General features: G+C 42.6%; 1 protein-coding gene across 8 annotated transcripts in view; it reads right to left on the bottom strand.

Annotated features, from left to right (window-relative positions):
• Window positions 1-1244: 1244 nt before the first annotated feature.
• col7a1l (collagen type VII alpha 1-like) overlaps window positions 1245-24310 on the bottom strand; it is a 120164-nt gene continuing 97098 nt past the window's right edge. For 7 of the 8 annotated variants that reach the window (XM_057855882.1, XM_057855885.1, XM_057855879.1 and 4 more), the window contains 27 exons: window positions 23290-23460; window positions 22997-23032; window positions 19407-19433; window positions 19286-19345; window positions 18878-19003; window positions 18742-18813; window positions 17229-17267; window positions 16692-16751; window positions 16576-16620; window positions 16463-16498; window positions 16354-16389; window positions 12004-12060; window positions 11868-11939; window positions 11744-11815; window positions 11640-11675; window positions 10529-10609; window positions 10357-10464; window positions 10233-10295; window positions 8820-8882; window positions 8632-8748; window positions 6460-6537; window positions 4146-4199; window positions 4035-4083; window positions 3742-3870; window positions 3421-3474; window positions 3062-3244; window positions 1245-1425 (listed from right to left, as the gene is read on the bottom strand). In XM_057855882.1, coding sequence (XP_057711865.1) covers window positions 1409-1425; window positions 3062-3244; window positions 3421-3474; window positions 3742-3870; window positions 4035-4083; window positions 4146-4199; window positions 6460-6537; window positions 8632-8748; window positions 8820-8882; window positions 10233-10295; window positions 10357-10464; window positions 10529-10609; window positions 11640-11675; window positions 11744-11815; window positions 11868-11939; window positions 12004-12060; window positions 16354-16389; window positions 16463-16498; window positions 16576-16620; window positions 16692-16751; window positions 17229-17267; window positions 18742-18813; window positions 18878-19003; window positions 19286-19345; window positions 19407-19433; window positions 22997-23032; window positions 23290-23460 — 1941 coding nt within the window. In that variant the 3' untranslated portion in view covers window positions 1245-1408. The remainder of the gene's footprint in view (window positions 1426-3061; window positions 3245-3420; window positions 3475-3741; window positions 3871-4034; window positions 4084-4145; window positions 4200-6459; window positions 6538-8631; window positions 8749-8819; window positions 8883-10232; window positions 10296-10356; window positions 10465-10528; window positions 10610-11639; window positions 11676-11743; window positions 11816-11867; window positions 11940-12003; window positions 12061-16353; window positions 16390-16462; window positions 16499-16575; window positions 16621-16691; window positions 16752-17228; window positions 17268-18741; window positions 18814-18877; window positions 19004-19285; window positions 19346-19406; window positions 19434-22996; window positions 23033-23289; window positions 23461-24310) is intronic. The other variant, XM_057855881.1, reaches the window with a different exon arrangement.

Below are 24310 nucleotides of genomic sequence, written 5' to 3'. Positions count from 1 at the left end.
ATGAAGTCATCAGGAACATCAAAGAAACCAGTCTTGCATGCATCAACATTCTTGGGTTTCGTCTTCCATGCTTCCTCTTTCATCCTGTTCATGTCTGGTGACCGGGCTGGCCAGTTCTGCAGGATCTTGATCTTCTTTGCCTTGAGGAACTTTGCGGTAGAGATTGAAGTATGCGATGGAGCACCATCCTGCTGCAGAATTTGTCCCTTTTTATGGTTAGGAATGTAAGAGGCAGCTAAGATTTGTTGATATTTCAGACTATTTATGTTGCCTTCCACCCTGCAGATCTCTCGCACACCCCAAAACCGGATGTAACCCCATTTTGCCACCACCAAACGTCACTGTTTTGTGGCAAAAGGTGGATTTTTCAGATGAATCTTCCATTGAATTACACCACAGTCGCCGCAAATATTGCAGGAGACCTACTGGCGCCCGCATGGATCCAAGATTCACTCAGAAAACAGTGAAGTTTGGTGGTGGCAAAATCATGGCCTTGAGATTGCCCGTGAGTCCTCACAATTTGCTTCTCAAGTCCTCAGAAAGTTCTTTGGTCTTATTTCTTTTCTCCATGCTCAATGTGGTACACACAAGAACACGGGACAGAGGTTGAGTCAACTTTAATCCATTTTAACTGGCTGCAAGTGTGATTTAGTTACTGCCACTATCTGTTATGTGCCACAGGTAAGTAACAGGTGCTGTTAATTACACAAATTATAGAAGCATCACATGATTTTTCAAAGGGTGCCAATACTTTTGTCTGGCCTATTTTTGGAGTTTTGCGTAAAATGATTTTTTTCCCATTCTCATTCATGTTTTTTCATTGCAAGTAAAATAAATGAAGATATTGCTACTAAAGCATTTGTAATTGCAATCATTTTCTAAGAGAAATTGAGCATTATCTGAAAGAATTGCAAGGGTGCCAATACTTTTGGCCAGCACTGTATACGGATTATTTTTAATGCTTCCCATCAATTATAGATGTATGGATTAATCGCTCCTATAATTTCGATTCATTCTTCACGTATTCTACTGGTGATGATCACGTTTTGACGCCGGTCAAGATGCGACGAGGGCGGTGGGATTAATAATGGCACCGAGGCGGCGACAGGCGCCCGCGCTCGCCAAGGGGGGGAATGACTTGCTCCACTTCAACTTTAATGGCGATGACATCACATACTGTACTAGTGTTAGTGGGGTTAGTCAGACACTGGAAAACACTCCAATTTAACCAAATGTGGGTTTTATTATTTTGGCGTCACGAACCGCTGCGGAGAAGATGGGTGCTTCAAGTCTTCAGCTTTGCGGTGATTATGTTACAGTGCCATTAGCGGTGATAGACATCCAATTTTTACTGCATATGTATAAATAGCAATCCTGTACAGTACAAAAAAAAGTTTCCTCTTCATGTTTAGGCGCTGTTTTCATCTGCGAAAATAAAAAACGCAATAATTAAAGTATGTAGCATACAGTGGGGCAAATAAGTGTTTAGTCAACCGCTAATTGTGCAAGTTCTCCCACTTGAAAATATCATAGAGGCCTGTAATTGTCAACATGGGTAAACCATAACCATAAGAGACAGATTGTGGAAAAAAAAACGAGAAAATCACATTGTTTGATTTTTAAAGAATTTATTTGCAAATCATGGTGGAAAATAAGTATTTGGTCAATACCAAAAGTTCATCTCATTACTTTTTTATGTACACTTTGTTGGCAATAACGGAGGCCAAACGTTTTCTGTAACTCTTCACAAGTTTTTCACACACTGTTGCTGGTATTTTGGCCCATTCCTCCATGCAGATCTCCTCTAGAGCAGTGATGTTTTGGGGCTGTCGTTGGGCAACACGGACTTTCAACTCCCTCCACAGATTTTCTATGGGGTTGAGATCTAGAGACTGGCTAGGCCACTCCAGCACCTTGAAATGCTTCTTACGAAGCCACTCCTTTGTTGCCCTGGCTGTGTATTTGGGATCATGGTCATGCTGAAAAATCCAGCCACGCCTCATCTTCAATGCCCTTGCTGATTGAAGGAGATTTAACTCAAAATCTCTCGATACATGGCCCCATTCATTCTTTGCTTTACACAGATCAGTCGTCCTGGTCCCTTTGCAGAAAAACAGCCCCAAAGCATGATGTTTCCACTCCCATTCTTCACAGTGGGTATGGTGTTCTTCGGATGCAATTCAGTATTCTTTCGCCTCCAAACACGAGAACCTGTGTTTCTACCAAAAAGTTCTATTTTGGTTTCATCTGACGATAACACGTTCTCCCAATCCTCTTCTGGATCATCCAAATGCTCTCTAGCGAACTGCAGACGGGCCTGGACGTGTACTTTCTTCAGCAGGGGGACACGTCTGGCAGGGCAGGATTTGAGTCCCTGGCGGCGCATTGTGTTACTGATAGTAGCCTTTGTTACTGTGGTCCCACCCCTCTGTAGGTCATTCACTAGGTCCCCCCCGGGCGGTTCTGGGATTTTTGCTCACCGTTCTTGTTATTATTTTGACGCCACGGGGTGAGATCTTGCATGGAGCCCCAGATCAAGGGAGATTATCAGTGGTCTTTTATGTCTTCCATTTTCTAATAATTGCTCCCACAGTTGATTTCTTTACACCAAGCGTTTTAACTATTGCAGATTCAGTCTTCCCAGCCTGGTGCAGGCCTACAATTTTGTCTCTGGTGTCCTTCGACAGCTCTTTGGTCTTGGCCATAGTGGAGTTTGGAGTGTGACTGACTGTGGACAGGTGTCTTTTATACTGATGCTGAGTTAAAACAGGTGCCATTAATACAGGTAACGAGTGGAGCCTCGTTAGAAGAAGAAATCTTGCTTGTTTGTAGATGACCAAATACTTATTTTCCACTCTAATTTGGAAATAAATTCCTTAAAAATCAAACAATGTGATTTTCTGTTTTTTTTCTCCACATTCTGTGTCTCATGGTTGAGGTTTACCCAGATTGACAATTACAGGCCTCTCTAATCTTTTCAAGTAGGAGAACTTGCACAATTGGTGGTTGAGTAAATACTTATTCGCCCCACACTACGCGGAATGTATTTTTGTTTTCTTACCTTGTCGGCCCCTTATCACGCAGTGTTTGAGACATTCGCGACGTGACGGGAAACGGTTGCTGTTTCCGCCGCAGCCGCCGTACACGAACGGTCGGCAGTCGTCTGCCTCGGCGTGGAAAAACCACAAGAGGGCATAGTCGGAGCACGTGCCCTCCGACATGGGCTCCAGGCAGCGCTCGGACCCTCAAAATATTAGGAACACGGATTCTTAAATTTACTGCATTATGTCAGCGCTAAACCAAACTAGCACACAAGGCTGTCTAACATTCATATATTCCGTTTTGTGCTGGCTTTCAAACAAGTCATTACTCATACATGACGGAAATAATAAACAGGAAGTAGAAGAAAGCCAGACTCACTGGAGGACGTGCTTCCAAAAAGTCCTATTTTTTCCCTTTGGAGCATCTCCACGGCTAGTGAACAAAAAGAGATCGTTAGTAGGTTTGCTATTTTTGACAAATAATGTTATGAAACATTTTGGAAAAAAAATGGTCAGCGAAGGACGCGTATTGAAAATAAGTTGTGTAAGGGCGGTTTGAGTTATTTTAAGTGAAGATTTATCATTGAGTCAGGCGATGGCAGCCTTTTGATGGAAGTAAATTGGGTTGGAGATTGATCTGGTGGTCCGGAGGGGGGTCGTTGCTCGCTAATGAGCGCCGTACTTTTCACACGACACTCACTGCTGTCATTCGTCGGGAATCCTTGCTGCGTTTCTGACCCTTCCTCATCGTAGTCTTCCTCATCAGGTACGGCGGGCGCGGACCTCCCGTCGGGGTCCACAGACTTCACCATCAACTTATACGCCAAACCTACAATGATCAGCCACACCCGATCATTCCAAAACAATCAAAAATTCCAGTCCTTTCTCTTGAATTGTGTTTTTTGGCACTGTAGTATGTGTGAGGACACAACAGATGGTGTCCCGCACACGGGTGCCATGTTGATGCGCACACCCCCACAAATACGCGCTTACCGCACTTGTCCGTCACCTCCTGCGTGATGATGTTCTTCACTTCATGAGCCTTTACAGATAGGAACAAAATCAGCATGTTTGTTTGTTCTGAAAGCGTGTGCGAGTGCATACCGATATGCCCGGTTCCCCTTTTTCGCCTTTGGCGCCCCCGATACCCGACAGGCCCTGTTGGGACAATGCACACTCTTAACTAACTAGCTGCCATTGATGGCGATAGACCAGTGTTTTTAACCTATTTTGAGCCACAGCACACTTTTTTTCATAAAAAAAACAAAAACAAAAAAAAACAAAGCACTCCACAATCAAAAAATCTCAAAACGAATGTCAACTATATTAACAATAACTAGCCTCTAGCTGGACACTAATACCCGGCCGCTGCTGCTTGCTAGCCATCCACCGCTGCTAGCTAGCCGCTACACGGAGTTGCTCGCTGGACACTACTAGCCAGCTGCTGCCGCTAGCTGCCACTAGGTAGCCGGCTGCCGCCGCCGCTAGCCGGCCACTGCTACTAGCTATCAGGTCACTGCTAGCTAGATACTACTAGCCGGCCGCTGCCACTAGCTAGCTGGCCGCTGCTAGCTGGACACTATTAGCCGGCCCCTGCCACTAGCTAGCTGGCCGCCGCTAGCTGGACACTACTAGCCGTCCTCTGCCACTAGCTAGCCGGGTGCCGCCGCTAGCTAACTGACCGCTGCTAGCTGGACACTACTAGCCGGCTGCTGCCACTAGCTAACCGGCTGCTGCTACTAGCTAGCTGGGCACCACTACTAGCCAGCTGGCAATAGCTGTTAGCCGCCACTAGCCACAGCTGCTCGCCGCCACTAGCTAGCTCCATAGCTAGCCACTACCCATGGCCGCTAGCTTGATAATACTAGCCTAGCCGCTACTAGTTAGCCGGCCGCCGCCCCTGCTGCTAGCCGGCCGCCACTGCTGCTAGCCGGCCGCCACTGCTACCTATCAGGCTGGCAAGCTAGCTGGCCGCAGCTAGGTGAACACTACTAGCCGTCCGCTGCCACTAGCAAGCTGGCTGCTAGCTAACTGACCGCTGCTAGCTAACTGACCGTTGCTAGCTAACTGACCGTTGCTAGCTAACTGACCGTTGCTAGCTAACTGACCGCTGCTAGCTGGACACTACTAGCCGCCCAACGCCGCCAGCTGCGACTAGTTAGCCGGCTGCCACCCCTGCCGCTAGCCGGCCGCTGCTGCTACCTATCAGGCCGGTGCAAGCTAACTGGCCGCCGCTAGCTGGACACTACTCGCCGTACGCTGCCACTAGCTAGCCGGGTGCCGCCGCTAGCTAACTGACCGCTGCTAGCTGGACACTACTAGACGGCTGCTGCCACTAGCTAGCCGGCCGCTGCTACTAGCTAGCTGGCCGCCGCCGCCGCCAATAGTAGCTAGCTGGCCACAGCTGCTAGCCGCCACTAGCTAGCAGCCTAGCTAGCCACTACCCAGGGCCGCTAGCTGGACACTACTTGCTGGCCGCCGCCAAGCTGTCCGCTGCCACTAGCCGGCCGCCATCGCTAGCACTACAGTATTGGCCTGAATATAAAGACGGCCCTGGTTATAAGACGACCCCCTCTTTTTCAAGACTCAAGTTTGAAAAACAGACTTTTTGAACACCAAATTAATTTTTATACAGAAAATAATTACAGTACATCCAAAACAAATGATTATAACAATATATTTGAGAGAAAAAGCATGTTATTCTGCCTCATTCAAATCTTAATATCTGAACATTTAAATATGTAACGTGCAATCACATTCGTAAATGAATGGCTTCTGGTTCTTGACATGTAAATAAACCAATCTATTGTGAGAAAACAACATAATTGCAATAACTGCATTAACCATCAAAGTGAAGTCTAACTAACTGTAGTCTTGAAACAAATCTGAATAAGGAAAAACATTACAATAAAATAATGCAAACTGGGTAAAGTTGAGAGTAGCTGAGATCTATCATGACAGAACATCGCTTCAATGATATCTGGCGCCATCTAGCGTCGTGAATGGGTGTAATGTCTTGACCGCGAATATAAGACGACCCCCTCTTTTTCAGTCTTATTTCAATGCAAAAAATACGGACGAAGTACTATCCGGCCGCCGCCACTAGCCAGCTAGCTGCCCGCCGCCACTAGCCGCTACGGCGAGCTTGCGCCAGTACCACTCTGACCTCTTCCGCAGCACTAGACAAAATAATTGGCTACAAATTGACACCTACTGACAAGGAAGAGGATTGCATGATTACCGACCATTGGACAGCACAGACATAATTTGCGCATTTGCAGATTCACTGTCCAAAAACATTTTCACATCAATTAGGTGAAAGTGGATGATTTTCACCAGCACACCATACACTACGCCACGGTACAGTAGTGTTCCGCGGCACAGTGGTTGAAAAACACTACGATAGACGTCAACTCACATTCTGTCCTCTGAGTCCAGGGGTTCCTGGCGCTCCTGCTTGGCACGGCTGCGCTTTCCCCCTGCGCCCCCTCTCGCCCTTATTTGGAAAAAAGCACACGCATGTTCATCACGTCTCGGCGTGACAACCAATTAGACCGGAATTCCTCGTTAGAGGACTCCAGACATTCTGTGGGTGTCCTAATTGTTGCTCATTTAAGAGCAACCAACTAGTTTTATACTGTGATTCTGACAATGGCTTACGTTATTTCAGCTGTGGGAAATGACAGCGTGTTGGAATTGTTGTGCATACAGTTAACATTTATGCTTTCCTTATAGTTAGTCACCTTATAGGATAACTTCTGTCTAAACAGCCTTTCCTTTGTTCTGGGCCATGTGGCCCACATGTAGTCTACTCAATGTTCTATGTTGCTTTCCTGAATCGACCCATCCTTTTGTTTGCCCCTGAATAAAGAAGGCTGCTATCACAGCAGCTGGGGGGAGCAGCTACCAACCTCCACAAAAGCTGCATCGACTTGTGTGTTCTTTTTAGCCAAACTACGTGTACATAAAATGTTAGATTTGAGGCTAAGTTTTTCAGCAGGGCAGAGGACCAAAAGTGTTATTTGCCATGTGGCATTTTTTTTTGCCATGTGGCAAAATGGATTTTGTCATTTGGCATTTTTTTCCCCCATGTGGCAATTTTTTTTGCCATGTGGAAAAATGGATTTTGCCATGTGGCATATTTTTGCCATGTGTCAAAATGGATTTTGTCTTGTGGCATTTTTTTTTTTGCCATGTGGCAATTTTTTTTTTTGCCATGTGGCATTTTTTTTGCCATGTGGCAAAATGGATTTCATCTTTTGGCATTTTTTTGCCATGTGGCATTTTTTTGCCATGTGGCAAAATGGATTTTGTCTTGTGGCATTTTTTTGCCATGTGGCAAAATGGAATTTGTCATGTGGCAACATTTTTTTTGCCATATGGCAAATTTTTTTTTTGCCATGTGGCATTTTTTTGCCATGTGTCATAATGGATTTTGTCATGGGGTATTTTTTTGCCGTGAGGCATTTTTTTTTTTTTGCAATGTGGCAAATTTATTTTGCCATGTGGCATTTTATTTTTTTGGTATGTGCATAGCCGCCAATGGCGTAGCCTGACTTGGTTGCTAGTTGAATGTCAATGCGCTGTAATGTAAATTGTATGGTCGAACATCACAGCCAAACATGTTTTTCTGCCATTTAAAATAAATGGAAAATTTGGACATGCATAGCCTGACTCGGGTGTCAGTTGAATGTCAATGCGCTGTAATGGTAAGTGGATGGCCAAAAATTACAGCCACTCATGTTTTTCTGTCATTCAAAATAAATGGAAAATTTGGACGTGCATGGCCGTCAATGGCATGGACCTACAAAACTGCCATAAATGCCAAAAATGCCATACACCCCCCTCAGAAATGACAAAAACCAAAGTTTATTTTGCCACAACCCCCCCCCCCCAAAAAAAAGCAACATGTCAAAATCCTTTTTGCCACATGGCAAAAAAAAGGCCACATGGCAAATACCACTTTTGGTTCTAGCTGTCTGTCCATTGTCTTGGTCCTTCGAGCCAGGCGCAACATATATGGACGACGCCAGCCAGCAAGATTCATCACCATCAAGTTTCAAGTTTTTTACTGAGGTGAGGTGCTTTTTCTGGTTTGTTGGCGTCCAAGGATTGACGCGTTTTCGAAGTACAGCAGAAGAACAAGCGGGTGGTAGGTTTAGCTTTTGTTGTATGAATGTGTGAGTGAAATAGGTTAAATTCCTTCGAGCGGTAACTCGTAAAAGCGTACTAAAATCGGTTTTGCAACGGTTTCCTTCGAGCGGTAACTCGTAAAAATTAGGACGGTTCATGTAATCGTTGAGAGCAGTATGTCTCAGAAACTAGGTTTGGTATTCCTTGAGAAGTTACTCAGAAATGACTAGGTTTTATACGTGTTTATAAAAGCCTTTCAAAGGGTCTCATTATTACTTGGAAGAAAACCTGAAGGACTTTTGTCTCATAAGGGGTTTGGTAAATGGATTTTGGTATTCTATACTTGAGAAGTGACTGAAAAAAGTACTAAGTTTTATAAGATTTAAAAATACTGTACTTTGGTTTTATGACTTGTTTGGTTTGTCTGACTTGAGGCGGCGTTGTAATAATGACATACCTTGGACCCCGGGACCCCACGGGATCCGGGGCTACCCGGCGGTCCCTGGTTTCCGATGTCGCCTGGTCTTCCTGGTGAGCCCTTGAAACCGGGGAAACCCGGGAAACCGGCAGCGCCCTAAAAACAAAATTAGTGATGTTTTTCAGCAATTTTAGTGGATTTACGACAGACTTTCGTTGTTTACAAACCTTTTCACCTTTTCCTCCAGCGTTACCATCCATGCCGTTGATGCCAGCGTGACCTTTGTCGCCCTAATAGAGCGAAATATGATTCAGTTTAACACTTTCAGCGACAGTTTTAACTGCAGTGGGCAGCTGCTACTTCCCTCTACACTGCTGGCCAAAAGTATTGGCACCCTCAGCCTAATACTTGGTAGCACAACCTTTCGACAAAATAACTGCAAAAAAACGCATCCGGTATCCATCAATGGGTTTGTTACAATGCTCTGCTGGAATTTTAGACCATTCTTCTTTGGGCAACTTCTCCAGGTCTCTGAGATTTGAAGGGTGCACTCTCCAAACTGCCTTTTTCAAATCTCTCCACAGGTGTTCTATGGGATTCAGGTCTGGACTCATTGCTGGCCACTTTAGAAGTCTCCAGTGCTTTCTCTCAAATCCATTTTCTAGAGCTTTTTGAAGTGTGTTTTGGGTCATTGTCGTGCTGGAAGACCCATGACCTCTGAGAGACCCAGCTTTCTCACACTGGGCCCTACATTATGCTGCAAAATTTGTTGGTAGTCTTCAGACCTAATAATACCATGCACACAGCCAAGCAGTACAGTCCCAGAGGCAGCAAATCAACCCCAAAACATCAGCAAACCTCCGCCATGTTTAACTGTTGGGACAATATTCTTTGCTTTGAAGGCCTCGTTTTTTTTTTTTTTTTTACCTGTAAACTATGTTGATGCCTTTTCCCAAAAAGCTCTACTTTTGTCTCATCTGACCAGAGAACATTCTTCCAAAACGTTTTTGGCTTTCTCAGGTATGTTTTGGCAAACTCCAGCCTGGCTTTTTTACGTCTCTGGGTCAGAAGTGGGGTCTTCCTGGGTAGTTTCTTTGAAATCTCTCGTCAATTTTTCTTTTCCATCCACATCTAGGGAGGTTAGCCACAGCATGGGCTTCACACTTATTGATGACACTGCACACGGTAGACAAAGGAACATTCAGGTCTTTGGAGATGGACTAGTAGCCTTAAGATTGCCCGTGCTTCCTCACAATTTTGCTTCTCAAGTCCTCAGACAGTTCTTTGGTCTTCTTTCTTTTCTCCATGCTCAATGTGGTACACACAAGGTCACGGGACAGATGTTGAGTCAACTTTAATCCCTTTTAATTGGCTGCAAGTGTGGTTTAGTTAGATTTAGATTTTTTTTCCCCATTGTCTTTTGTGTTTTTTTTTTATTGCAAGCAAAATAAATGAAGATATTACTAATAAAGCATTTGTAATTGCAATCATTTTCTGGGAGAAATTGAGCATTACGTGACAGAATTCCAGGGGTGCCAATACTTTTGGTCAGCAGTGTATGAATGTAATAAAACACATAAGATTAAAGTAACACTCTCAAGTTGATTTTTATGAGTTAACCATTTTAATTTTCTTTCAACCTTTCGTCCAGCGAGTCCGTTCATGCCGGGTACGCCAGGGTTGCCAGGTAAGCCTGTGTCCCCCTATTGAGAAGCCACATAACAATTAGTTACGTCATAGCCGATTGCCAGATCCCTGACCGACCTTTTCACCATGGAAGCCGGGAATCCCGAAGCGTCCCGGGAAGCCACGGAAGCCCTTTTCCCCCTTCGCTCCCTTTTCACCAGGTGACCCTGTTTCTCCTGAATCGCCCTAAAACCCCAAAATGACCAGTTATTGCCAACCAAAAACAATGAATACTCTCAATTCCCTCTACCTGAATTCCCTTTAGACCTTTTACTCCAACGTCTCCTTTGTCGCCTTTGGTGCCGTTCACGCCGTCATTTCCGGGATGACCCTTAAAAACAACAAAAAAAAAATCATCCAAACTCGTCGATACTAAAGATGTCCCGATCGATCGCCATCGGACATGCCTTTTTTTAATATATATATTTTTTAATAAAATCGTTTTCTAATTGTATTAACGTTACAGACAAAATGTCTTACACCCATCCAGAGTCTTTAGTTTTGGCTTAAAGTAGGGTTATCAAATTTATCGCGTTAACGGTGGTAATTATTTTTAAATTAATCACGTTAAAGTATTTAACGCAATCAACGCATGCGCTGCACGACCCACTCACGCAATGTCACGTTCAATCTATAATGGCGCCGTTTTACCTATATATAGAGCTAAAAGGCAGCGTAAAATGAGTAGAGTGAATTTTGGCAGCCTTTAGAGCCTTTTTATTTGGCTATAGCCTTACAATCCCTCTCTCAACAATTAGAAACATCGTGGGAAGCAATGTGGGGAAGATAGGTAGTAGTTGATCTTTTTCTTAACACCCTATGTTATTTCCCAAGGCAGAGAAGATATATCAATTGGTGCCACATTGCACAGTCATGGTTGCACTTCCCATCATGCATTTGGGCAGAACAGTTAAATGGCTACAGTATCATTTACAGAAAGCTCAACAAATACACTAGATAGCAATATTTAGTCACAATATACAAAGTCACATTTATCCTTTAAGAATTACAAGTCTTTCTATCCGTGGATCCCTCTCACAGAAAGAATGTTAATAATGTAAATGCCATCTTGAGGATTTATTGTCATAATAAACAAATACAGAATGAACATATTTGTCCGAGTTTTATTAATTTTTTTTCTTAATGCATTGCCAAAATGAATACTGTATGATCGGGAAAAATTATCGGGAATGATTGGAATTGAATCGGGAGCAAAAAAAAGAGAGCAATCGGATCGGGAAATAATCGGGATCGGCAGATACTCAACCTAAAACAATCGGGATCGGATCAGGAGCAAAAAAACAAGATCGGAACAACCCTAGTCGATACCCATCGCGTAGGATCCATTTCTCTGTTTTTACCATGATTCCGAGCTCGCCTGGTTCTCCCGGATCTCCCTGCAGAAACATTGTCCAATTTTTAAACATTTTAAAAATTTAGTGACATCACGCGTCTATCTACAAACCTTCTGCCCGCCCGGTCCTCGGGCGCCAAATCGACCCAAAGCGCCTTTCGTACCCGCGTCCCCCTTTATACCCTGAAGGAATAAAAGCTTAATTCAAATCAGAGAAGAATAACGATCGTCCTACCTTGAATCCAGGTGGGCCGTCCTCGCCTTTTTCTCCTTTGTCGCCCTCAAACCCCGGCGAGCCTCGCTCCCCCTGAAACAAACCCAATAGAGAATGTCTAGAGCTCCTTCTGAGAACTTCACAACAGACGGCTCACCGCGTCGCCTTTGACGCCTTTTAAACCGCGAGGCCCGTGAACTTGAAGCGCGCTTCCCTGTGAAAGGAGAAAACAAACGTGACTCGAACTAAAAATTATATCCTTGTTACTTCCTTATTATTAGCTACCATAATTTTCGTACTATAAGCCGCTACTTTTTTTCTCTTATTTTAAAATTTTTAGTCCAGTACGGCTTATTTGTTGATTTATTTGGGTTAATAGGCAACACTTTATTTGACAGCGGCGTCATAAGACTGTCATAAGACAGTCATAATTATGACATTATCATGGACATTACTGAATGCTTAGGACAGATGTCATTCAGTGTCATCCGGCAAATTATGTCACTAACTCCATTTATGTCCAGTTTGCATCCATTCAAAAGTGAGATAATTTGCCAGATGACACTAAAAGACATCTGTTATAAGCATTCATTAATGTTCATGACAGTGTCATGTCATAATTATTAGTGTTGCACCAATACCATTTTTTGGCCCCAATACCTGGCTGTGAAGTATTGGCCGATACTGATACCATACTGATACATCTTTGTTTGGAAAAAAAAAATAAAAAAAAATTAGGCCTCGCACTTTGGCGCAACTCGGACGTCACGCAACTAGGACGGCACGCAGGTCAGGGTGGTGGCAGCTTGTCTCCCTCTCATCATCTCCTGGGAACCTAACTTTCTCGGAACTCCTCTTTTTTTTTTGGGATTACAAATACATTCACACACCTAGGTGAAAAAGCCCCTACTGAAGACAGTCCTACAAAATAGAGGCGCTACTGAGCTGTGCAGCCACGCCCATATTCACAAACAAAATGAATCTTCTAATTGGGCCTATTCGACCAAGTGTGCAAAATTTTGTGGGTCTATGAGCTAAGTCCCTGAAAAAATCTACTTTCTTTTAATGGCGAGCAAAGGGTCATCACGGCAATAGACAGAGACGTGTGGACATGGGCCTTAAATTGCAGTCTTACAAAAGGTCTTGAAACTACAATGACCAACCTGGAAAGAACTGGACATGTAAAAAAATGACTTTCTGTTGCCACTAGTTAGCGCTAAAGAGTTGATGCAAATGACCCAAACAGTACCTTTCAGGGTATGACTCTCACCAAGCACAAAAGTTTGGCGCAGATATGTTGTATGTCTGCCAAGTTATGACTTCAGAAATTTCACTTTCCTGTTTGGACCCCTCCGCCTCAACAAAACCTCAATATTTTTCCTCAGGCACCTGAACACATGTCTTAAAGCACAGGTGTCAAACAGATTCCAGAAAGGGCCAAGTGGGTGCTGGATTTTGTTCCAACCGATACCGTGCAGAGTTTAAGCAATGAACCTCCTACTGAAACAAGCAGCACCTGACAAAGTTTAACTGATTACACATGTAAAAGATCTGATTGGTGAAAAGGTGTCCTATTCATTGGTTGCAAAGCAAACCTGCACCCACTTTGGCCCTTTCTGGAATCGGTTTGACACCTGTGTCTTAAAGCTTCCCTGAAACAGGTTTGAGGTCAATAGATTTTTTTCCCTTGAAGGAGGAGCCTGTCTCGTAAAAAAGGGCTTTTCCTGTTCCCACTAGGGGGCACCAGGCCTAATGGGTAATATTTCAATGCAGTCGTGTTCAGGCTGGGATACCTCACATACAGTGGGGAGAACAAGTATTTGATACACTGACAATGGGAAAACCCATTGGCAGTGTATCAAATACTTGTTCTCCCCACTGTACATGCCAGATATGAAAAAGATTGAACATTGTATGAGGGAGTTATTAGTCCTTTTCTGAATTTGGTGCTTTGCTAAAAAAATGGCCAACTTTGGCAGACCGCCCAGGTCAGGCCCGTGAACTTAAGATCTTATATGTCTCATGAACATTCTCACCAATTTTGAGGAAAATCCAACTAACACTATAGGCACCAATGTCTCAAATGTGCACCCTAATTCAAATTCAGATTCAATCCAAAATAGCTGATTTCCTGTTGGGTTTGGAATATTGATGCAAGAGACTTTTTTGGAGCAGTTTTGCACAATGTATCCAATCCCCAAATTTCATCGCTCTACGTTAAAAAACCTAAACTAAGAGGCCTTTTTTAAAAATTCAAGGGGGCACCACTGAGCCTTTTTGTCACATTTCTTTTGCAACGTTGCAAAGTAATCAAAATTTACGCAAAGCCGCACATTTGTGCAAATTTTGGAGAGTTTTTGAGCATGTTCAGGCCTCCAAATTGGCCATTTTTATTTGCCGAGGAGAAGAAATAATAAGAATCCTTTGCATTACAATAGGGCTCTCGCACACTTAATGCTCGGGCCCTATGTGTTTGTTTATACAATATACACAAAGTGAATCCAGTAGAACTTTTTATTGCATATCTGGTATGGGTGACAAATTAGCTAAATAAACATTTGGCTCGCAAATGGCAAAATAGTGCTAAATTCGTGAAATTAAAACATGTATAATTCTAGCCCAATAATAAGAAAATAAAAATATAATGAATGAATGATGAATAAACTTCTTTAAACCCTGAGTTTTGGTTCTCAAAGGCCAAACAGTGCAACTTTCATGAAATTATAAGTAATAGTAATTGACCACAGCATCCTGTCTCCCTATTAGCCTTGCTCTCTGTGTACCAGCAGCAACACACACTTAGCCACTTAGCTTAGCTAACTTCGCATTTACTTTGCACATAAACTGAAATATTTCCAGACCGCCGACATTTTCCTCTCGGAGTTTGTTTTTCCTACATATGAAAAAGCTGCCCCGGTATTGGTTTAGAGTGGCTATTGGCCAGCTCTCATTGGTCAGGATCAGGCCAATAGCGATAGCTGCTTGGCATGCAAAGTGATCACGTGTCATTACACAAAAGAGTGTAGTGAGCATCAGGTGTTATAATACTGGACCTGTAATTAGCGACCTCTTTGTTGGTGCTCGCCGATACCGATACCACCATTTCGGGCTGGATCGTCCCCCCTGCCCAGGGGTGTCCAAACTTTTTGCAAAGGGGGCCAGATTGGGTGCGGCAAAAATGTGGGGGGCCGACCTTGGCTGACGTCCTTTACATAGAATATATTCAAGCAAATTTTAGCAAGCCATTCTTTGTGTCACATTTGCTTTATTAATATTTTATAATTAATAATTTCAACAATCTCGCAACTCGCCTTTGAGGCGTTCTCTTTCGACTCTCGGGCTCTTGCGAAATACTGCTTCTGTGAAATTAAACTAGCTTCAAGTTGCTTCAATTTCTCGCTGCCTATCTTCCCTATAATCTTGTCGTACATGTCAGCGTGTCTTGTTTGGTAATATCGCCTCACATTGAACTCAACAGGGACTGTCTCTTTGCAAATAAGGCAGACACAGTTGTTGCTTATTTTAGTGAAGAAATAGTCCAATTTCCATCTATACTTGAAGCGGCGGACGTTGCAGTCAACTTTCTTTTTTTTGTTAATTGTCGCCATTTTAGAAAATTGGAAGTAAAGGGTCACACGGGGTAATGTTGCTTAGAGTGCTGCTGCCTTTTATTGGGTAAATGAGGAGCAGCATTTAGTTTTTAAGCTACTTCATATGCTGGTAGCAGTACTACTGACCAACTTATTAAGTCTGTGTGCGGGCCAGACGTTATTGATTTTATGACAGAAGTTGGGGGGCGGATGAAATTTGACTACGGGCCGCATTTGGCCCCCGGGCCGGACTTTGGACATTCCTGCCCCTGCCGATCCTGGTATCGGTGCATCTTTAATAATTATGAACGTCTTATGGGGTCACTATCAAATAAAGTGTGACCAAATACCATAACTAGCAGTTAATGAAACAACTAGAACAGTAACTGAAGAAATAATTAGCACAGAACATGAATTTTTATTGTTATTTACATCTGTAGCGCTGCAATGCATGCTAGGAGACATGTTGGCCAACAACAGTGTTGACAGCAGGTGGCAGCAGAAGTCTCCCTAAAGAGAGCAGTGCTGGCCAAATGAAGCTTCTTGAAGCAATGAAGCTTTGCAGCCAATTTGTTCAAAGCTTCATGGTGGTTCATTTGGTCTTATGACAGTCTTATGATGCCGCTGTTAAATAACGTGTCACCGGTTCATATCTTTTGGGGTAAATATCCCATAATACAGTGAGGACAGCTGCAGCTCATAGTCCAGTGCGGCTTATCTCTGAACAATTGCCGTTTTCGTGTCAAATTTGGTGGGTGGCGGCTTATAGTCAGGTGCGCCTTGTAGTAAAAAAAAATTACCGTAATTATTTAGACGTTCAATCTGTTTGAACCAGGATGGTGCCAACTCTCTCACGTCAAACGGATTGGACGTCTAATGCCGTCAAATGAGTAAACATGTCAAACAAAGAAACCAACCCTTTCTCCTCTGATTCCTGGAGCCCCGCGTTCACCCTGTGCCACACGGGGGGAAAAAAATGGCATGACACCCGGTGACAATCTTGCCTCTTTGGACAAAGAGCTTTACCTTTAAACCTTTGAAACCACGTAAACCTTTGGGGCCCTAAAACAAACAAGTGGGTTATTCCTAAAAACATCACATGAGCGGAAATCCTCACTGAAACAAAACAAAGCACTCACAACAAGTCCGGTGCCTCCCTTCACACCCGGTGTTCCCATTTCACCCTGAAATAAAAGAATCGGACTTAATTCCAGTAGGTTCCTCTAATACTGAGGGGAAAACAAATGAATCTCACCCTTTTTCCAGGAAAGCCGTTCAAACCGCGAGGCCCAGGTTCTCCTGGAATACTCGCACCCTAGATCATTTGCATTAAGAAAGATGATGATTTGCTTTTGATGGCGAGGATTGTATGGAGGACCAAATGGGACAGAATGACATATACAGTAAGTTGTTGGCATCATTTCGGCTCTTCGTTGCAGCGCTTCATGTATTTATAAGCAAACCTTGCTGTCACTCGTCTTCCACTTGTTTGACAAGAGTAAAGAAAGCGCCACCTAGTGTGTCAGAATATGTTTACTGGCTCTGTATCGATCGTTTATCGCCCACTGATTGACATAAAGTTCATGCAGTGCTGAAACATGTGTCCCAGAAATAATTATATATGTTTTTACATTAATTTAGCTGGTATCTTTAATGGTTATTTAATTCCCATTTTAATGAAGTATTTATTTAAAGACGTATTTATACATTTCATTCTGTCTCATTTGGTCCTCTGTTGGATTGCACCCGACAACAATAATATTCACAGTTGTGTTTTTATTTTATTTTTTACCTTTTCTCCTTTTATTCCAGGCACGCCAGGGGATCCCTGCTTTAAAAAAAGACCGTGAGAATTTGGTAGGAAACACTCTTTGCTGTTAAAGCTTCTTGTGTACTTGTACAATGTGTGAAAAAGTATCTGAACCTTTTGGAATTCCTCACATTTCTGCATAAAATCACCATCAAATGTGACCTGATTTTTGTCAAAATCGCACTGCTGTAGTTCAGTCAGATTCCAGGGATGTCTGGCATTAATACCTATCTTTAGGTCATGCCACACCATCTCAATGGGGTTCAAGTCTGGACTTTGACTTGGACACTCCAGAAGGTGTATTTTGTTCCTATGAAAGCATTCTGAAGTTGATTTACTTCTGCGTTTTGGATCATTATCCTGTTGCAGCATCCATCTTCTATTTAGCTTCAACTGTCTGAGAGACGGCCTCAAATTTTCTTGCAAAACATCTTGATAAACTTTTGAATTCATTCTTCCATTAATGATTGCAAGTTGTCCAGGCCCTGAGGCAGCAAAACGGCCCTAAATCATGATGCTTCCTCCACCATGCTTAATGGTGGGGATGAAGTGTTGAAGTTGGTGAGCTGCCCCCCGCCCCACATGATGTTGTGTGTTACTCCCAAACAATTCAACTTTGGTTTCATCAGTCCACAAAATATTTTTGGAGTGTCCAAGTGCCTTTTTGCAAACATTAAACGAGCAACAATGTATTCTTTTTTGTTTTGTTTAAGAAAGCAGTGGCTTCCTCCGTGGAGTCCTCCCATGAATACCCTTCTTGGCCATAGTTTCACATATAGTTGATGTGTGCATAGATATATTGGACTGTACCAGTGATTTTTGTAAGTCTTTAGCAGACACTCTAGGGTTCTTTTTTACCTCTCTAAGTATTCTGTGCTGAACTCTTGGCGTCATCTTTGGTGGACAGCCACTCCTTGGAAGAGGAGCAACAGTGCCAAACTCTCTCCCCATTTTTAGACAACTTCTCTGACTGTTGGTTGATGAACATCCAGACTTTTAGAGATGGTTTTTTTATCCATTCCCAGCTTCATACAAATCAACAATTCTTGATCGCAGTTTTTCAGACAGCTCTTTTGACATAGCCATGATGCACATTAGACAATGCTTCTCATCAAGACAATTCTTACCAGGTGTGTGTTTTACATTGGGCACGGCATGCTTTAAACCACTCATCAGTGATTGGGATTAAATTGTTTGGTAAAAATTGATTTCAGCTGCTCAATAAGTCTCCTTAGGCAGAGGGTTCACTTACCTACTTTTCCTCCTTCTGTCATTGCTTGAATGCTATCCTCATTAAAATATGAAAACTTATAAATGTTCGGGTGGTTTTAGTTCAAGCAGACACTATTTTTACATCTGTGTGATTTTGACAAAGATCAGATCATATTTGGTTGGTTTACTTGGTGGTTTTACGCAGAAATGTGAGAAATTCCAAAAGGTTCAGATACTTTTTCATACCACTGTAATAGGCATACATTGTGTTAGGAGTGCTTACATGAAGCCCCTGTGATCCCGGGGGTCCCTTGCTTCCTGGCGTTCCATTTTTTCCTCGCTTTCCTCGCTCACCCTGAGTCAAAACAGCATAGCTTTGTCAAAACCATGAGGAAAGCCGAAGCCTCGACATGCCGTACCTCTCGGCCAGGCTCGCCAAGGTCCCCGGGGGGGCCCCTGTGGCCCGGGGGGCCCTGGTCACCAGGGATCCCGCGTATGCCTTGGATTCCCTGAGCACCGGGAGGCCCTTCCTCTCCCGGTTCGCCCTGAGAAAAAAAACAAAAAACAAAATTGCTTTTAGTCAAATCATTTATTTTTTTCTAATTTTACTTAGAACAAGCTTTTCAAAGCAGGCAAATAAAGGTTATGTTTTGGAGTAGTTATTTTTTCAATTATGTGTTAAGATCAAACAATGCTTTAACTGAGTCACGCAGCAATTCAAATCCTTCTAAATTAAATCAGACGTAAAGCCAATAAAAATTGACGTGATTGAATTGTAATCTTTTTTTTTCAAAATGATAATAAAATAAATTAAAAAAGTGTGTCACCTTGTTACCAGGCAGACCTGCCCGGCCTTCGGGCCCTCTGTGGCCGATACCCGGCTCTCCCTGGACACATGAATTCCGCCATCATCTCCGTTGTTGAACAATAAACAACATCGACGTGTACCTTTTGTCCCTTCTCTCCGACGTCGCCCTGAGGATGTAAAGTCAGAGAGCACCTTGATATTGTTTAAAAAAAAAAAAAAAAAAAAGCAATGCGAGCGGAATAAATACTCATCAGCGTGGGTTAACAAGGGGAATTATTCATGCATGCGTTTCTTTAATCTCGCCCGCATCAAAAGAGGGAGAAGGCTGCTAACCGGCCAAGTCTTCCCCCAACGCTGATGTAACGCGGCTCATGTGGGCGGGAGGAGATGCTTACGTTTAAGGGGACACTTCAGCACCAAGTCCACTTTTTAAAAAGGGTATTAAACTCAATTTTTTCTTTTGTGTCTAGTCACATCGTATAGATTGTCCTATGAACAATTTCAATCATCAAGTTCATTTGCAAAAAATAAATAAAAAAGATTTAGAAAGTAATGAATGTAAGGCCTACTTGTTACATCATCATAGAAATGATCGTGATGAAATCATTTTCCCAAATCATTTTCCCAAAGTAGCAACATAACCAACCTCCTACATTAAAATACAGGAGCGTCGTAGGCCTTAGTATTGATCAAAAAAACATTCTTATTTAATTTTCTAGAAACAGCAATTTCTGGGGAAATTTCAATGGGGCTTTGCTGTGGTAGGTATAGATCTATCAGGTCACTCCCTTTTGATTTGTGGACATTTCAGGGACACGTCCGGTTGCATGGCTGTCAATGGCATTAACTTACTTGGGTGCCGGTTGAATGTCAATAAGCTATAATGGTAAGTTTTTGGTCAAAAATCACAACCACACAAGCTTTTCTGCTATTGAAAATCAATGGGAAATTTGGACGTGCATGCCTGTCAGTGGCATGGACTTACTTGGGCCCCAGTTGAATGTCAATGGGCTGTAATGGTAAGTTTTTGGTCAAAAATCACAACCACTCAGGTTTTTCTGCCATTGAAAATCAATGGGAAATTTGGACGTGCATGCCTGTCAGCGGCATGGACTTACTTTGGCCCCAGTTGAATGTCAACGAGCTGTAATGGTAAGTTTTTGGTCAAAAATAACAACCACACAGGTTTTTCTGCTATTGAAAATCAATGGGAAATTTGGACGTGCGTGGCCGTCAAAGGAATTGACTGACTTGGGCACCAGTTGAATGTCAATGGGCTGTAATGCTAAGTTTTTGTTAAAAAATCACAACCACTCAGGTTTTTCTGCCATTGAAAATCAATGGGAAATTTGGACGTGCATGGCCGTCAATGGCATCGACTTACTTTGAGGCCAGTTGGGTGCCAATGAGCTGTAATGGTACGTTTTGGTCAAAAATCACAAACACACAGGTTTTTCTGCCATTGAAAATCCCTGGGAAATCTGGACGTGCATGGCCGTCAATAGAATCGACTTACTTGGGCAACAGTTGAATGTCAATGGGCTGTAACGGTAAGTTTTTGGTCAAAAATCACAACCACACAGGTTTTTTCTGCAATTGAAAATCAATGGGAAATTTTAACGCGCGTGGCCGTTAATGGAATATACTTACTTGGGCACCAGTTGAATGTCAATGAGCTGTTATTGTAAGTTTTTGGTGAAAATCACAACCACACAAGTTTTTCTGCCATTTAAAATCACTGGGAAATCTGGACGTGCATGGCCGTCAATGGAATCGACTTACTTGGGCACCAGTTTAATGTCAATAAGCTGTAACGGTAAGTTTTTGGTAAAAAATCACTACCACAAAGGTTTTTCTGCCATTGAAAATCAATGGGAAATTTGGATGTGCATGGCCGTCAATGGTATCGACTTACTTGGGCACCAGTTGAATGTCAATGGGCTATAATGGTAAGTTTTGGTCAAAAATCAAACCCACAGAGGTTTTTCTGCCATTGAAAATCAATGGGGAAATTTGTACGTGCATGGCCGTCAGTGGCATCGACTTACTTGGGTGCCAGTTGAATGTCAATGGGCTTTAACGGCGAGTTTTTGGTAAAAAATCACAACCACTCAGGGTTTTCTGCCATTGAAAATCAATGGGAAAATTGGACGTGCATGCCTGTCAATGGTATCGACTTACTTGGGCGTCGGTTGATTGTCAATGGGCTGTAATGGTAAGAATTTTGGTCAAAAATCACAACCACACAGGTTTTTCTCCCATTGAAAGTCAATTGGAAATTTGGACGTGCTTTGCCGTCAATGGCATCGACTTGTCTACAAATGGAGAGAGTTTGGCACTGTTGCTTCTCTCCCAAGGAGTGGCCGTCCACCTAAGATGACGCCAAGAGTTCAGCGCAGAATACTCAGAGAGGTAAAAAAGAAGAAGACTTACAGAAATCACTGACACAGTCCAATATCGCTGTGAACACATCAATTATATGTAAAACTATCTCCAAGAATGGTGTTCATGGGAGGACTCCACGGAGGAAGCCACTCCTGTCTACAAAAAAAAAAAAAAAAAAAAAAAAAACATTGTTGCTCGTTTAATGTTTGCAAAAAGGCACTTGGACACGCAACAAAAGTTTTGAAAAAATATTTTGTGGACTGATGAAACCCAAGTTGAATTGTTTGGGAGTAAAAATGGAGCCGCTCACCAACATCAACACCTCATCCCAACCATGAAGCATGATGGAAGGAGCCTCATGATTTGGGGCTGTTTTACTGCCTCAGGGCCTGGACAACTTGCAATCATTAATGGAAGAATGAATTTAAAACTTTATCAGGATACTTTGCAGGAAAACCAGAGGCCGTATGTCAGACAGTTGGAGCTAAAAAGAGGATGGATGCTGCAACAAGATAATGATCCAAAACACAGAAGCAAATCAACTTCAGAATGGTTTCTGAAGAACAAAATACACGTTCTGGAGTGGCTAAGTCAAATTCCAGAATTGAGATGCTGTGGCATGACCTAAAGATGGCGATTCATGCCAGGCATCCCAGAAATCTGACTGAACTACAACAGTTTTGTAGAGAAGAATAAGCCAAGATTAGTCCTAATTGATGTGCCAGCCTGATCTGCAGCTACAGGAAGCATCTTGTTGAAGTTATTGCTGCCAATGGGGGGGGGCACAAAATATTAAATGTGATGGTTCACTTATCCCCCCCCCTTTTTGTCATTGTTTACATACTATCCTCATCAAAATATGAAAACCTATAAATGTTTAGGTGGTTTTAGTTAAAGCAGTTTTTTCATCTGTGTGATTTTGACAAAGATCAGATCACATTTGATGGTGATTTTATGCAGAAATGTGACAGATTCCAAAAGGTTCCGATACTTTTTCATACCACTGAACATGGTTGTCAGTGGCAACCGATGGGGGAAACGTAGGTTTTTGCCAAAATCTGTACACAACTTTTATGCCCTTTACTGTCCTAGAATTATTGATGTGTAAATTTTGTTATTTGGTCAAAAATTGTAGGACACATCGCGTTTAAAATAAAAAAAAAAAAAAATTTGAGGGGGGGCGTCTTTCGAAAAATTCCCTGTACCGCGTGAAAATTCCGGTCATTTTGATATTTGAATGGTGCCAAACAGAAAAGAAAAAGGAATTTTACAATAAAGGCTTTTGCTATGCAAAGCTCCATCTAAATATATTACAATATCAAAACAAATATAAATCAATACATACCTTTGGACCTTGCATTCCATCTTCACCTGGTTGTCCCTAAATAACACAAGACACATATAAGGAGTTTTTTTTTTTTTAACTGAACATTTAAATGAACATTTTTGAATGTCTAATGCTGTCATTGGCAGCCAATGACAGCATTAGACATTCACGAATGTTCATTCGCTGCCACCTTCCCATTTGGTTTGGACGTCGACGAGCGATAAACTCATTTCAATTCACAGCAGAAGGATAAAATGTCCACACGAATGGACGTCTAATACCGTCAAAAGTGCATGTGTGTTTGCCATTACCTTGAGAAAAAAATATTCCGGGGGGTACGGGTAAGGCTGCCCGCCTTCGCCCTCGTCCGTCGTCTCCGTTTCGAGCTTTTCCCACTCTTCTTCCTCCTGGTCCACGTCTTCCTCCCGCCAATCGCCGCTCCATTCCTCGTCATCAGGCCCGCTTCCACTAAAGTTTGTGCTCTACAAATTCACAACAGCAAAACTTCCATATTCAAATCACATTTGTGACCCTGATTGGCCAAATATTCCTGAGCAAAACTTTGCTGATAAAGGAAGGAAACCAGAGATTGACAGTTCCATTTTTTTTTCTCGAAAACAATTTTCACCAGTGACAATCAAAGAGGTTACATAACAGTGATGTTTCAATAAACAAAAAAGTGCACCCAAAATGTGCTATTGCGATTTATTTGTATTAATAAGCTGCAGGCTTTGACGTCCGAGGATCTCTCTTCACTTTATTCGCATTTCCTTTGTTGTTGTCGAGTTCCCTTAAGAACCATTGCAACTCTATGGTCATAGTTTCCATATATATCATTACTATATACAGTGGTATGAAAATGTATCTGAACCTTTTGGAATTTCTCACATTTCTGCATAAAATCACCATCAAATGTGATCTGATTTTTGTCAAAATCACACAGATGAAAAAACTGTCTGCTTTAACTAAAACCACCCAAACATGAATAGGTTTTCATATTTTATAGTATATTTTATAGTATGCAAACAATGACAGAAAGAGGAAAAATAAGTAAGTGAACCATCACATTTAATATTTTGTGCCCCCGCACAAAATGTGGCAGCAATAACTTAAACCAGACGCTTCCTGTAGCTGCAGATCAGCCTGGCACATCGATCAGGACTAATCTTGGCCCATTCTTCTCTACAAAACTGCTGTAGTTGTCAGATTCCTGGGATGTCTGGCATGAATCGCAGTCTTTAGGTCATGCCACAGCATCTCAATGGGGTTCAAGTCTGGACTTTGACTTGGCCATCCCCGAAGGTGTATTTTGTTCAGATGTTGATTTACCTC

Source organism: Corythoichthys intestinalis, chromosome 13 (assembly GCF_030265065.1).
Source record: "Corythoichthys intestinalis isolate RoL2023-P3 chromosome 13, ASM3026506v1, whole genome shotgun sequence".
Lineage (NCBI taxonomy): Eukaryota > Metazoa > Chordata > Actinopteri > Syngnathiformes > Syngnathidae > Corythoichthys > Corythoichthys intestinalis.
This window is presented reverse-complemented; position numbering and strand designations above follow the sequence as displayed.